Below are 14182 nucleotides of genomic sequence, written 5' to 3'. Positions count from 1 at the left end.
ATTCAGCCTACTTGTTGCCCTGGGAGGGGTGGCCCTTGGGTTAGCAGGGGTTGCCTGCTGGACCTGGGCTCTGGAATACAGAGACAGTTTCAGGGGAGGGAGGTGAGGAGGGGATGGTCTGTAGGATCCACAGGAGATGTGGACAGAGGTGAGAGAAGACTGAAGCTGGTGTTCTGTTGCAGTGCTAGGGGTGAGCCTGCAGGGTGGGGTCTGGAGGAGCAGAGAGGAGAAGGTGTTCAGGCAGCCTGCCTGGTTTTCTGGCAGGCAAGGCCTGTGCTTTAGCAGGGCACCCCTGCTGGAGTTGGGTGCTGGGACACAGCGAAGAGCAGGAGGGAGGAGGGAGGTCAGGAGCGAAGGTCTGTGAGATCTGCAGGTTATGGGTGGGGGTGGGGTGGATGGGTAAGGTGGGGGTGGGGGGTGGGATCTGCAGTTGGTGCTCTGTTTCAGAGCTAGGGGACGCTTCTGATTCTGTGGGATTGCATCCAGGTTCAGGACTAGCTGGGAGACCTGGCTGGAGGCAATAGGACGTATTGTTACCTGCCACTCAGTGGGATTGCTCTCACTACCATCTTATGCTGTGGTGAAAGCTAGTGCCCTAGACTCTTCTCTGCAGCCAATTGGAGATGTTTCTGGAAAGGAATTTTTAAAAGATTCAAGTGATCCCCTTGTTCTGAACTTCTTATGTATGTCTTCAAACAACCACATGCTATATACTTAACTTTCAAACTCCATTCCAGTTTGGACTAGACTATACAGAATTCTTCAATATTCTCAGTTACTCCAAAACCTACTCCCTTCACATATATTTTCAGTAAACCCATTCTCACAGGTGGCTGAGTCTTTGCCCACATGTCTTGCTCATGGTAAACACGTTCCAGCAGCTATACCTGAAATGCCATCTTCCTTATGGTCCATTACAGACATTCTGGAGGCAAACTTTCCTATTCAGACCTGCAATGCTCTTTGAATTTTCATAGTAAATGTTTTTATGAATTTTCATAGTAAATGCTTTTACTTCTCTTATGATTGCTTACTTGATCCTGAATTATAATGTCTAATTTTTCATCCTATCCCCTAAATTAGCTAATGAAAAAATAGGGATTACCTCAGTTTTCTTCCCATTTCCTGTGTTGGTTTAAACATAATAATAAACTCATAGTTACCAATAATGTGTTGGTGTCGCATTAGGGACAGGAACTAATAATGTAAATTTTCAAAATAAAGTATATCTTCTTGGTGTCATTTGACCAAGAAAGAGGCTTGAATTCTCTGTTTCACTTTTCCTGTGTCTTCCATCATCACTGTCTGTCTGTTGTATGGGTCTGAAGGCTAACTTGCGAATCTATCCCTGTGTTTGTGTATATGTGTGAATGTTTCTCCCTAACAAATCATTCTTTCTCTCTCTTGTTGAACAGCACAGAAAGCATCACATGGGGAAGGAAAGATGGATTCCTTACAGAGATCTTTAACAGAGTTTTATAAGGGATTAAGTTACTGCCTCCAACTGATGCCGACTGACCCACATACAAACAAACAAATTATGATGCAATATCCAAATGATGCTTCCAACATTTATGGTGGATATTCATTTTATAAGACTGCATTAAACCTAAATTTGCTTGTTTTCAGCAAATAATTATTATACTACACGTACAAATACACACACATTACTCTGGTCAGGGGCGTGGAAGAATACATAATTTAAAATTACAACTGGGCATTATTTAGGTTTTAAAAGTTGATTTTAGGGAAATCCAAGGCAGGTAAGATTGATCTGTTACATTTCTCTCTTATAGAAATGTTAAACAAACAGGCCAAGTAAAGAGTAGGATGTCGGTCTTAAGTCTTTAATGATCTCAAGATGTATTATTAACCTTGGCTGTGAGGTTAGGTGGAATTTCCAATCTTTTGTCTTGCATTTCCCATGCAATCAACTTTTATAACCTAAATAACGCACAGCTATAATGTTAAGTTATGTACTCTTCCATGCCCCTGAACCAAGAATAATGTGTGTGTATTTGAAAATGTAAGAGAATTTGTTATCATAATACATTGCCACGCAATTTTACCCAGCCAGTTGCAGCCCAGGGCCTTTCTTAAATGTCGAGCAGTTTGAGTTCAGAGATGAAGTTGAGACTGAACCTCAGGACATCTGGAAATACACAGTCAATAGTATCATGTACAAAGTTGGAACTCTGGAGTGGCAGACTTTTCCTAGCAAAAACCAAACATTGGACAGCTAACCTCTACCACAGTGTCACATTTCAAGGAGGAAGTGAAACAATGTCAACCCACAGTGTATACAAATTCAAACTCAGAAACCCTAAGTTTTTTTAACTACTGAATATAATTTCACAGTCTGTTTGATATGATTTTTTTCCTGGCTTCTTTTTTTTTTTTTTTAATAAATAAATCCAAACCAGCCTCTTAATTGGAGTACTCCCATAGTCCTTTTTTATTTTCATTTGCAACCACTTTGCAACTTTAATTTGGCTTATTCTGGATGGATGGTATTGCTTTTCAAGGGATATATTTTTGGGGTTTAACTTTTTAGAATATTCATTGGTTTAAAGTGGTAGATATCTCATTTTCCCGATGAAAAAGGTGGTTTGGCCATCTTGTCTTCGATGTCATGGTATACTAGAAAAACTAATGGCTTTGGAATGGGAAGAAAGATGATGGGTTCCAGCTCCTCTGTCAGGGTGCATACGCCCATAGGGCTCTTCCCACCAGACTTTCAGTTGTCCTGGTCACGTAAGCATAGATGGGGTTGAGGTGGTGAATGGCGTGGCTGTCAGGGAACACTGTGCCACGTTTTAGGATTCTGATACCAGCTTGATGACAATTTTATAATGAAAATTATTCCTCAAAGTTAGCGACATTTACCTTAGTCAAATAGAGTCTCAGAAACGTGATTAGTCTTTTGAGATATTCTGAAGCAAACAGAAGTTTTTGGTTAAAAGAGTTAGAAAAATGTGGAATACATTATTCCCCTTATGAAGATTCATACTACAGCAATACAATGAAGACTCCAGATACTGTGCCCTCAGGAAATATGATTCACTTGCAAGTTTATCTTACACTTTGTTTATTAATAATAAAATGGTTTTGTAGGTCTTTAATCACCCAGGGGGATATACTTCTCAAGATAAGAGCTATCTGTAAGTCTCCAATCGTTTTTACTTCCTGGGTTGTTCTGTCACGTGTATAATCACTGATGAGCTCCTCAGCTTGGAAGATTTTCTTTCTGCCTTCTTTGGTTCAAAAGCCTTGAGTATGTCTCAAGTGAATACTTGCTGGTACTCAGTTGGCCAGATCAAAGTTAAAGTTCTTCACTGCTAAGAAAAAGCACTTCTTGGAATGTCTCCATGTTGCATCAAACATAACCTTATTCACAATGAAATGATGAGTTCCTCCAGCCCACAAACTGTGCACCCATACAAAACTCGTCTAGTTTCTTTACTGTTTCTATCCTATTCCTAGTCGATTACCATTGACATTTTTTTTTTTTTTTGGTTTTTCGAGACAGGGTTTCTCTGTGTAGCTTTGCGCCTTTCCTGGGACTCACTTGGTAGTCCAGGCTGGCCTCGAACTCACAGAGATCCACCTGGCTCTGCCTCCCGAGTGCTGGGATTAAAGGCGTGCACCACCAATGCCTGGCCTACCATTGACATTTTAAAGCTACCCTTGATTTTAGTTTAGTTTTGTGGTTTTGTTTTTTTTTTTTTTTTTTTTTGGTTACCCTGCTGTTGTTATTTTTTAAAAGGGGGAATTCCAGATGTTTTCCTGAGACTGTTAGCCTCCTCCAAATGTATTCTTCTCCCAGTTACTCCTAGGATAACCAGGCTCTTCCCACAACTCAAAGGATGGCATCAAGTTAATCAGATAGCCCCCGTCTCCCATCACCTGATGAGAGATGAAGCCTTCCATAGCCAGCACTGATAAATTAGGTCATATTTTTCAAAGCCTTTAAAAAAATGAAACAGGATATATTGTTCATGAGCACACTTGCTCCCATTTACACACGGACCCATATGTAGACCAGTCACTTCCCCTTTTCCAGGAGTGAAACCTCAAATCTGAGCTTTGTGTGTCTGGCTTCCGTTTATCTAGTTCTATTCAGTCGTGTTTCTGTTTCATCAACACATAATGCGTCGCTCCTGTTCTGCAGTCGATGTATCACACGCTTTCTGTTCTTCAAACTTTGGGGGGCCTTGTTGCTTTGTAGCCCCATCTTTCCCGCTGTTAGTCGTTTTCTTCCTGTGTGTGGTAAAGTTACAATCAGCTTCCTGTGCTTGCTGCCGGCACCGTGCCTGCCTGGCCATTATGGAGTTTCCCTCTGTAATAGTGAACCAAAATTAACTCTTTCTTCTATAAGTCACTTTTGCTCATGGTATTTTGTGGCAGCATTAAAAAATAACTTACACAACGACGTCACATTTATTGTATGTTACTCAGAAGTGTTTATATACAAAAGAACTACCAAAGTCCTCTTGCTGAGGAACATCTTGCTACACGGATGACATTTGTACTAACTCACCTTGAGATTGAGAGACCAGCAAGTAAAACCCCACATATGTGCTGGTGAATGTATATTTCAGTGAAGGTTTTTCCCGCACATTTTTATTTGTGTGTATGGGGGGTAGCCTGCATGGGGATATTTGTCATGGCATGCGTACATGTGGAAGTCAGAGAACTACTTTCTAGTGTTGATTCTCTCCTTCTACCATGTATCTCCCAGGCATTAAGCAGGTCTTCAGGCTTGGTGCCCCAGGCCTCGACTCTCTGAGACATAGGTCCTAATTACGGCCATGCTACCAATTTTCTGGACAAATCTTTTACTACCTGTCAACAGAACAATGGGGACTATATGATTAAAAAATGCTTTCAGGCCAATTTCCCTAGGTTTATTGGAAGCGAGTGTTTGCAAGACCAGTGACAGGATTAACACTACCTGACATGTTTAGACCCTAAGTGTATTTTCTAAAATTTAACATTCACAGAGATTCAGATAGCCTGCCGTTTTCTTTCCAGTAGATTCTGTGGGCTGAAGTACAGAGAACGCTTGTGTTGATACATACCTTGTAGATATGGTAGGGATGTTTCATGTGCTCCCTAGCCTGAAGTCACGGCTGTGGCTGGATGCTCAGAAGGCCGCAGGTGTGAAACCAGAAGAGTTTATGAAACACTGAGACACTCTGTCACAGACACTATCCCTTAGTGAGACCACATGGCCAAGCAGATTTGGGGCACACACTAGGCAGCTTGATGGGTAAAGTTCTCTAGGACTTCAGACTCGTCTAGAAGTTTTCGAGGGGTCTGGAAGTAAACTTCTCTTTGGCTGTCAGCCATGGTACATTCCTTGGCATAGGCTGAAATGAGTCCTTGGAAATAAGTTTTGAGGGCAATCTCCCCATTCTCTGAAAGCAAAGGTTTATATTCCATAGAAGAATTTGGCATCTTTCTCTTACCAAAAAGGTAGGAGTGGAAAAAAAATTTTGAGTTACTGGTTTGCATTTCCTGAATTCCCTGGTGAAACAGTTGAGGGAGAATATTAATTTTTCTTTATGAAATAGGGAGTGTAACAGATTAGAAATTGTAATGGTGAACTTACTTATGTATTCACAAACCCTCAAAGCCTTTTTAAGAGATGGTGTTGACAGAACATTGCCAGTGTTATTCAAGCACTGTGACAATGTCCAGCAGCCCAGTGACCAACTGGTCATTTATTTTCCCTGACCCCAGGCCTCCCTTTGCAACCCCCTGGAGAATTCCAAGTGTTTATGTGAAAAGGGGGAACAATAACCCTACACTTTGCGTCCTAGTCCCCAGCCTCCCAGTCCTTCTTGCCTGTGACAAAGAGCTGAGCCTGTCCCTGTGTCTTTTCACAGACTGGTCCCACAGGCACATTAAAACAACCAACCAATAAACAAAAAAACCAAATCCTTCTATTTTGTTTTCAAAATAGTCTCAAGACCATAAAAACCAGTGCCAAGTCTCTATTAAGCTATCACACTGTTGATTTTCAAGGAATATTTCAGAAGCAGAGATCGACAGGTGATGATGGTCCATCAAAGTGCACACAATCAAGTCACCGTGACGTTGTGCGGTTTCAGGGAGATGTGATATGAATGCGAATACTGCAAAGCATGACTCAGAGTGAGCAAGCAAGGAACTGGCCTTGGACGCTAGGAAAGCTGTGACCAGAACTCCACAGTGGGTCACCAGAGAAAGATCACATTCGTCTCCACTTGTGGTCATGAAAAAAAAAAAAAAAAACACATCCACAGTATCATGAAGTTTATCAAGAGTGACTTCACCTCAGCACAGCTTTCCACTTGGTGCTAAAATTCCCTGTTTATATAAGGTGCTCGTTTACATGATGATCTGCCTTCAGGGAGTATCTTAAGACTACAGATTTATCTCTAGATTCTTGAGGAGTTTCACATTCCCATTCAGGGACACCCAATAAATGACCACTTTCAATTTCATTGTAATGTGTGTTGCAAACTGTATCACAACATACAAAGATCAGTTCTTATTCTTAACAATTTTATAACTATTTTCTCCCTGTTGCCTTCATGATCAGAGGAGCTCAGTTCTGATACAGTGGAGGGAGTTAACAGATTACTACTGTGTTGTTGCTGTTGTTGTTTTTTAATAGACTAAGGTGAGATTCTTTGTGCATTAAAACTGTGACTCCTACAGCATTCACAGGACACTGACCAAAGTGTGTTATGAAATGTGCAGCATATACTTCCAGAAGAAATTTCCAGGGAGCACTAAAATTTTGCCTCCAAGAACAGTAGCAGGAACCAAATGTCAGAGAGGTCATGGCACACACTGTCTTTTCAGTAACCATTAGTCACCCTCTGACACCTCGGGGGAGACCGCTGGACCAGCACCACAGAGACCAAGATGCTTGCTTTATTGCTCATTTGATCTCTGCCCTTGTGTTTAGAACCAAAACTGCCAGCCTCATACCAGTAAACCACATAAACTGATTTCACTGTATCCAAGGCCAGAATGACTGGTCCACATTCCATCACCAAGACGAATCTGTGCCCAGCTGCCATCCAAGATTTTGCTGGGCTTTGTTGTTGTTAGAAAGCTAGACACATTGCAGATGGCTTGAACAATGTTGTCCAATTAAGCATGCACTTAATTTTGACTAATACTCTGAAGTTTAATTTTTTTTAACAAGAGATAGTGTTTGCATTGCCTGGTAACGTGGGTCTCCTTTATGTAAGTACCTCCTAGAAAATTTAGCTGATGGGTGGAGTCCAGATGAGTTCTCAGGGTCTCACATTCTTGGTGGCAGGTCACCATCAGTGTTTAATGTTAACATGTAAGCTTAGGAGATCACCATGCAGTAGAAACAGCAGGCGTCTGTTAATCAAACTCTGCACATTAAGCAAAGGAAGGAAAGCTTGTAAGCAGTTGGCAGCTCTCTAGACAGCTCATTCCTTTCCAACTTATTCCACAGGGGAAATGATACTCTTCAGAAATCTGGTTCCCCCTTCATCCTCACCAAATAGATTTTGAAAGCCATAAATATTTACTTATAACCATGGATACATTCTTAGACCAACATTCCATAAATACAAGGATAATTCATTTTCTACACTAGCATAGACACCTAGTTTTTGAGTTACCATGAGAACTTTAACACCAGAAATTTCTTAGTGCTCTACATGGAGATGTAATAGAAATAGATGAAAGAAATAGGATGTCTAGAAATTGAAATAATTCCTGTGCCCAAAAGGTTTTTGAGTTTCCTAGATTATAGCAACTCTTTTGGTAATTAGATTTTGAAATGGAAAATGCAGTAACCCAAAGACAAATGCTTAGCTTTTGATTTGTTATACTACAAATTCAATATATCATACCTATTGTTAGAGACACAAAATGTAGTATTAGGCTTCCCAAAGTCAAAGCACAAAAGCAACACAGTTTTTATGTGTGCCCAAGGTATGCTGAAATTAATTTTATGAATTTGTCAGAAGAGGCTATTATCTCCCACACTGAATTAGGAAAATAAGTCCATACATAGGTATTTTTAAAATTATGGAGGTAGCATGACATCACTAGCAAATAAAATACTGAGTTATTTCAGATGGTTGCTTTTTTATTCTCTACATATCTGATGCTATCCTAATAAAATCTTTAGGGCTTTCCTAAAATAAAATATAATTCTCTTAAGTAACTTGACTTTTACATATGCTAGACAATGATGTATAAGGTTAGTTTAATTCAGTAGCTCCAACAAATTGCTAAATCTTATTCCCCTTATTTTATGTTTTCTCAAAAATGCTCTTTTAATTTTTTTTCAGTGTTTTCAAGGTATGTGTTTACTTATAGGGTCTGGAAAAGAAAATCGACTTAGGTCAATAAAAATTTGAAGTAAATTTGGAGACTAGCAAGTGAAATATTTACCAACAACAACAAAATTCTGGTGGCACAGTCTGTATCCTGAAGGTTCATTCAGTAAATAAATTCTGCTGTGGCTAGAGAGGAAGCTCAGCTGGTAAAATGCTTACTGTGGAAAAACAAGGACCCGAGTTTGATCCCAGTACCAGGGTAAATCTTGACTAGATGATGGGGATCTGGAACTCCAGAACTAAGGAGGCAGAGACAGGCAGAACTCCTGAACTCAGTGGACAGTCAGTGGAGCGCGTCCATAAGCCAGGTTCAGTGAGAAACCTGTCTCAAGAAAGACAAGGAGTGGTAGAGGGACACCCAGTGCTGACCTCGGGTCTCCACACATGCATGCACGCTCACATGCACACACACCTGTACTTCTTCTAATGGCATGTTTGCATTTCTGTGTCCGTTTGTCCTATCTTGTTCCTGAGTTGAAAAACATTGTTATAACGTGGATGGGTGGAGGAAGAGGAAAAGAAAAGATGGAGGGCAAAAAGGGAAGAGGTCTTTTGTTTATTTTGGGAAAACCCCGAACTGGCCTGAGTTACTGCAGTGCCTTTCTGACTATTACAAAATCTCTTCTCCGGACAACAGCCTTGGTGGGTTATCATTTAAAGACGTGTACAACATCTTGTTACGTCCCTTCCTGAATGTCTTTAACAGTTAGCTTCCTGTTGCACTTAGCATGGCATCCAGACTTTAGCATGACTTCTCAGCCATCTGTCCCGTTACTCAGTTCTCCCTCCTTGCTCTGCTCTGCCCTGCTTTTAAAACGCACCTCACTCTTCCATTTCGGGGCCTGTGCACACTTCCCTTTTCTTTCCCTGGGGTAGTCTTTCTCTTCTTATTCTTATGACTGGATCCCCTGCTTTTAGGTCTCAGCTAAGAAGCTGCCTTGTAGCTTCCTGGAGGAATTAATTCATAGGACGCCTCCTCTAGCCTAGCGCACGCATGCTCACAGCGTTGGTCATTTATGCCTTTTAGCACATAGCAAGGGCACAAATGACTTTCATTATCACTTGAGATTTATCTACTCCTGGAAGCATCTAGAAAGCAGGGCCTTTCTTTTTTTGCTTTGGGCCACATGGATCTTTTCACCAACTCTCAGAGTCTGTAATGGGGTCTGCAAAATGAATGTTTGCCAAATCCATGTGTGGAGGAAGTAAAGAACTTATACTGGGTTCTTGGAGTTACATGTAAACTGTACAGTGTATGGGAGTTCAGCTCATCTGGGCAAGCTTGCTTGATGACAGAGTTAGACTACAAAGACATATACCTCTAGCTCTAATGGACAAGCTGTTGAATGTCATGGTGCAGTATCTGAAGTCTCTCTGTGGCTGGTAGATGGCTCCTGAATGTGCGTGCCTGTTCAGGGCATGCTCTGCAACGTCTTTGGACTACCTGTGGAAGACGACCTGTGTCAGGACTGCATCCCCTCACTAGCCTGGCAGTGTGCCTTCTGCATGTTCACAGGGTGCTGATTTCATCAACATTCGGTTCTTTTGGCACACAGCATGACTGCCTCATACCATCCGGCTTCTGGGCTGACAGTTTTCTTTTCTTCCAGAGCTGAGTGACATGAGCGGGCACTTTGAGAAGGACGTTCTTCCCCACACTTCCCACAGTTCAGTGGGCAGTGAAAAGTCCGATAGCCTCCTCTTGTCAAACCACCCCACTTTTCTTAATTGTGCTTTGAGTCACAGTTTATTTTTCTACTTCACAGAGTAGAGCCTCACGTCAGAGTTCCTTCTCTACGGTTTGTTATAACCGTGTCTTAAAGAAAAATCCCATGTGGGGCCTTTAAATACACTTTGGGCTTGTGGGTAGTTCATTCTCTAGCTAAAATCTGGTGCTTCCAGGACCTTGTTATAATCTTCACCCAATAAATGTCATTGTATGTAGCATATACATGATCATTTGTACTTTTATTACTATGTACCTCTAAAATGGAGTGCAAATACATGAGGCCTACGGTTACTCTGATGGTTGAATTTATAGATTCTGGCAGACAGTTTTAGTTTCCTGAACTGGTTTACAGTAATTTAAAAGCCAGGAGGAGAGCATGAAGAAATTTTATGGTTCAGTGTCAGGTCATTAGAATCTCCTTCTAATTTAAACGCATGGGCACAGACACACACACACACACACACACACACACACACACACACATACACACACACAGACACACACACACACAGACACACACACACACACACACACAGGATGGTGTGTTCTGCTCTGGGTGATGTTATAAGGAACAAAAACAAGTAAGCACACGACCACTGCAACCAACTTAAGAAAAGGAACTCGATGGTCACCACTGGTGAATACTTTATGAGACTCATGCTCATCTGTGATCGTCTGCATTGGGAACAGGAGTATGCACAGTGACTTCAGAGATGACTTTGTTACATTCTCATGCTGTTAGCACTGCTTAGCATGAGGTACACTCGCCCAGAATACCTTTTGGCTGATGTATTAAAGATATGCTTCTCTTCACTTTAGATGGATAATTGTGTGTACAAAATGTAGGTAGAAAATACTAAGAAAGGTAAAGACGTTACAGGTTCCTTTCCACAGAAAGGCAGTCCTGCAAATATACTTGGCCATCACAGGGCAGAGTGTGGTCAGTCCCAGCGCAGGGATAAGATGATATTGACATTCTTTTCCTGTCACAGTAGGTCTGAAAAAGCATTTTCAAGTTTGGCCTTATGGGACAAGTTAGATTTCAAAAAGAAAACAAACAAACAAGCAAACCACATGGACAAATACTCTCTGTATCAGTGGACCAGCCTGAGCCGAGATGGGATGGGGAAAAAGTAAGGATCAGAACTATCAAACTGTGTCCTGTGAGTGTTCATGCCTCCAGCTTCTGGTCCAGTGTGTCGGCGCTAACCTGCCTTATTCATCACTGTTGGTTTGGCTGTTACCCAGCGGCAGTTTCCATGGAGCGCGAGTGCAAACTGTATCCATCTAAATGCTCATGGGCATTTATCATCTAAATGTTCATGGGCACTATCCACTCTACGCTTGGGTAATGGGAGCAAACCCACATTATTGAACTATTGTTTCTGAAACCTTCACACAGAAGACAATTAATCCCTCTGAACTCCACTTACTGTCTTGGGGTGTGCAGTTTTTAATTCACAGTCTTTCCTCGCTGTGTGACTAAAGCACAAACATTTAAATAACTTTCTCCACATTCACTTGACCAGTCAATTTGGATTTATACACAATCGAGAACTTGCTCATCTTCTCGGTTCCCATATAGACATCACCATGTAGATGCTCAAATATATTATATTTCTGTGTCATTTTGTTTGCTAAATTGAGAAAATTAGAATTGAACAAGAAAGCAGATCCAAAGTCAGTCATGTGGATGACCAAAATATTTTTGGGTGCACATCATGACCTAATTTCAGGTGATATCTAAGAGAGAAAAGGTCCACAGTTAATATGAAAAGGAAGTGAATGAGTTAAAGGTCTTGGTTTTGGTATTAATAAGAAAAAGTAAGGACACCAGGTCATAACTCAAGGCTGTATGTGTTTTCTGTGGTGAAACCTGGTTCTTTGTGTATTTCTACAATGCTATTGCTAAGCACCTGTGAATTCACTATTTCTTTGTATTTCTTAATCACTGAATAGCTGTTTTGTTAGAGAAAGACACAGTTGAATAGTTTCATGATGCTGGATGACTTCATATTTATGTTTCAATAACTGATTTTGTTTCTTCAGATTTTATAATAGATCAACATTCTTTTGGTTGTAACTATAAAAATACAACTAATATAAATATTTACATCTCTGATATGAAGTAAGTGAATCTTTGTGTTGAGATTCTCCATGACTCAAGCAGAAGCCAAAATGTTTCTACATTTAGTGAATTTAATTCCACTTAGTTAAAAATATCTCTTTATTTCACCATGAAGAATGGCACAGAGAGGCTTAGGTATGTCAGCACGATGATTATTCAAAGTCTGTCATTTTTGGTGCTGGAGAGATGGCTCCATGGTTAAGAACATATATGGATCTTGCAGAAGAACTCAGTTCAGTTTCCAGAACCTAAGTAGGCTGCTCACTACTACCTATAATTGTAGCTCCAGAGATCTGTCACCTTCCTTTGGCATCCATGGACACTAGCACTTATGCACATGACTAAAAATAGTCCACCCCTTTGCATCAATGAATCTCCAAGTTACAAAGTTGCCCTCTTCTCTGCATTGGACCAATTTACTTCTTTCAACTTCCTTTTCTTTACTCTGTAAAGCTGAAGATCTAACATGATGGAGGGAGATTTTACCCAGTTCCATCGTTTAGAAAACCATAGGTGTATTTCTACTCTCATCATTAACATGAAATTATGAATCTCCATGTTGAAATGTAAAGTAAATGGGCAACAACCGTGGCTGCTCTTTGTTCTGAATAACCATAAACCACATATGAGGGGATAGGATCACTTTCCTTAAATCACAGATATGTAGAAAAACAAGCGAAGAGAATAAACTGGGAAAAATCCTGTTTATTCTTTCATCAGGACCAAAGTATCCCCATATAATCTCATGAATAGTTTATTAACAGCATGAAAGACAGAAGTTGAACACAGTATAGCAGCAAAATATGTATCTATATATTCACAAATAAAGTATGTGTCTGTGTATATGTGTTTGTCTGTGTATGTTTATGTGTTTGGGTTTATCTGTGTGTATATCTGTGTCTATGTGCTGTGTCTCTGTGTGTGTACGTGTCTGCGTGTGCGTGTGCGTGTGCGTGTGCGTGTGTGTGTGTGTGTGTGTGTGTGTGTGTGTTTTACCTGGAATCCTGTCCTAACCACTTCTCTACTCCGAGACTTTGAGGTGATCTCATTAATTCTCCATGCCAGGTTTACAAAACCTTTCCTTGATTGCATCCTTTTCTTCCACAGCTTAACCAGCTGGAAAAGGCCATGGAAGCAGCCCACACGTTCTTCATGGCCAACCCCGAGCACATGGAAATGCAGCAGAGCATAGAAGACTACAGAGTGACGGCCGGGGTGGAAACCTTCCAGCTGGTGGATCGAGAAGCCAGGCCACATCTGGTGAGTTCTGGGGACCGCTGTCCGGGCCATAGGAAGCTAATTGTACCTTCCTCATGGGCTCCAAGATGAATCATATAATAATTCACAGATCAAGTTCAGTCTCAGTGTGCACTAATGTTCATACATTTGAATCTCTCAGATGAAATATCGTAACCAGAGGTGAAACTGTATTTGATTTTCTATATTAAAAACTTCAATAATTAAAAATTGAATTTGAGAGAAATGAAAATTCTCTTAGAAAAATCAATTTATGGTGAAGCCTAAACTCCATGAAGTTATCTGTCTCCTCCATGAAGCCTCGGCTCTTACCGGCACTTTTTCATACCCTATTTTTTAGTTAGTAACTTATTATTTGACAGTTTACCCCATGTCAATCATGCGTATTGACCACTTTCACCCCAGACTTTTACCTTCTCCCTCCTACCCTTATCCAATCTCTCTTCCTACGAATCTCTTTCTCACATTCATATTCGTGTCTGTTTGTTTGTGACCCCGAGTGTGACTGTGCCAGTCTGTGTGACCAGGGTTTGCAACTTTCTGTGGGAGACGGCTTGGCCCAGCAAGTGGGTGCCCAACCGAAGATGATGGGTCCCCATTCCAGAACCTGTCAGTACTCAGGAGTTTGTGCCTGGGTCACATGGTAGTTTTATTTCTAGTTTTTTTTTTTTTTTTTTTTTTTAAGTA

At 40.9% G+C, this 14182-nt stretch overlaps 1 protein-coding gene across 1 annotated transcript in view; it reads left to right on the top strand.

The window, feature by feature from the left end:
• The window catches only part of P3h2 (prolyl 3-hydroxylase 2), a 157690-nt gene that overhangs the window by 105540 nt on the left and 37968 nt on the right, over window positions 1-14182 (top strand). Inside the window, exon 2 of the mRNA XM_042259119.2 lies at window positions 13346-13498. Coding sequence (XP_042115053.1) covers window positions 13346-13498 — 153 coding nt within the window. The remainder of the gene's footprint in view (window positions 1-13345; window positions 13499-14182) is intronic.

Source organism: Peromyscus maniculatus, chromosome 12 (assembly GCF_049852395.1).
Source record: "Peromyscus maniculatus bairdii isolate BWxNUB_F1_BW_parent chromosome 12, HU_Pman_BW_mat_3.1, whole genome shotgun sequence".
In the NCBI taxonomy this organism is placed as follows: Eukaryota; Metazoa; Chordata; class Mammalia; order Rodentia; family Cricetidae; genus Peromyscus; species Peromyscus maniculatus.
Note: the sequence above shows the minus strand (reverse complement) of the source record. Positions and strands in the feature narration are given on the sequence as shown.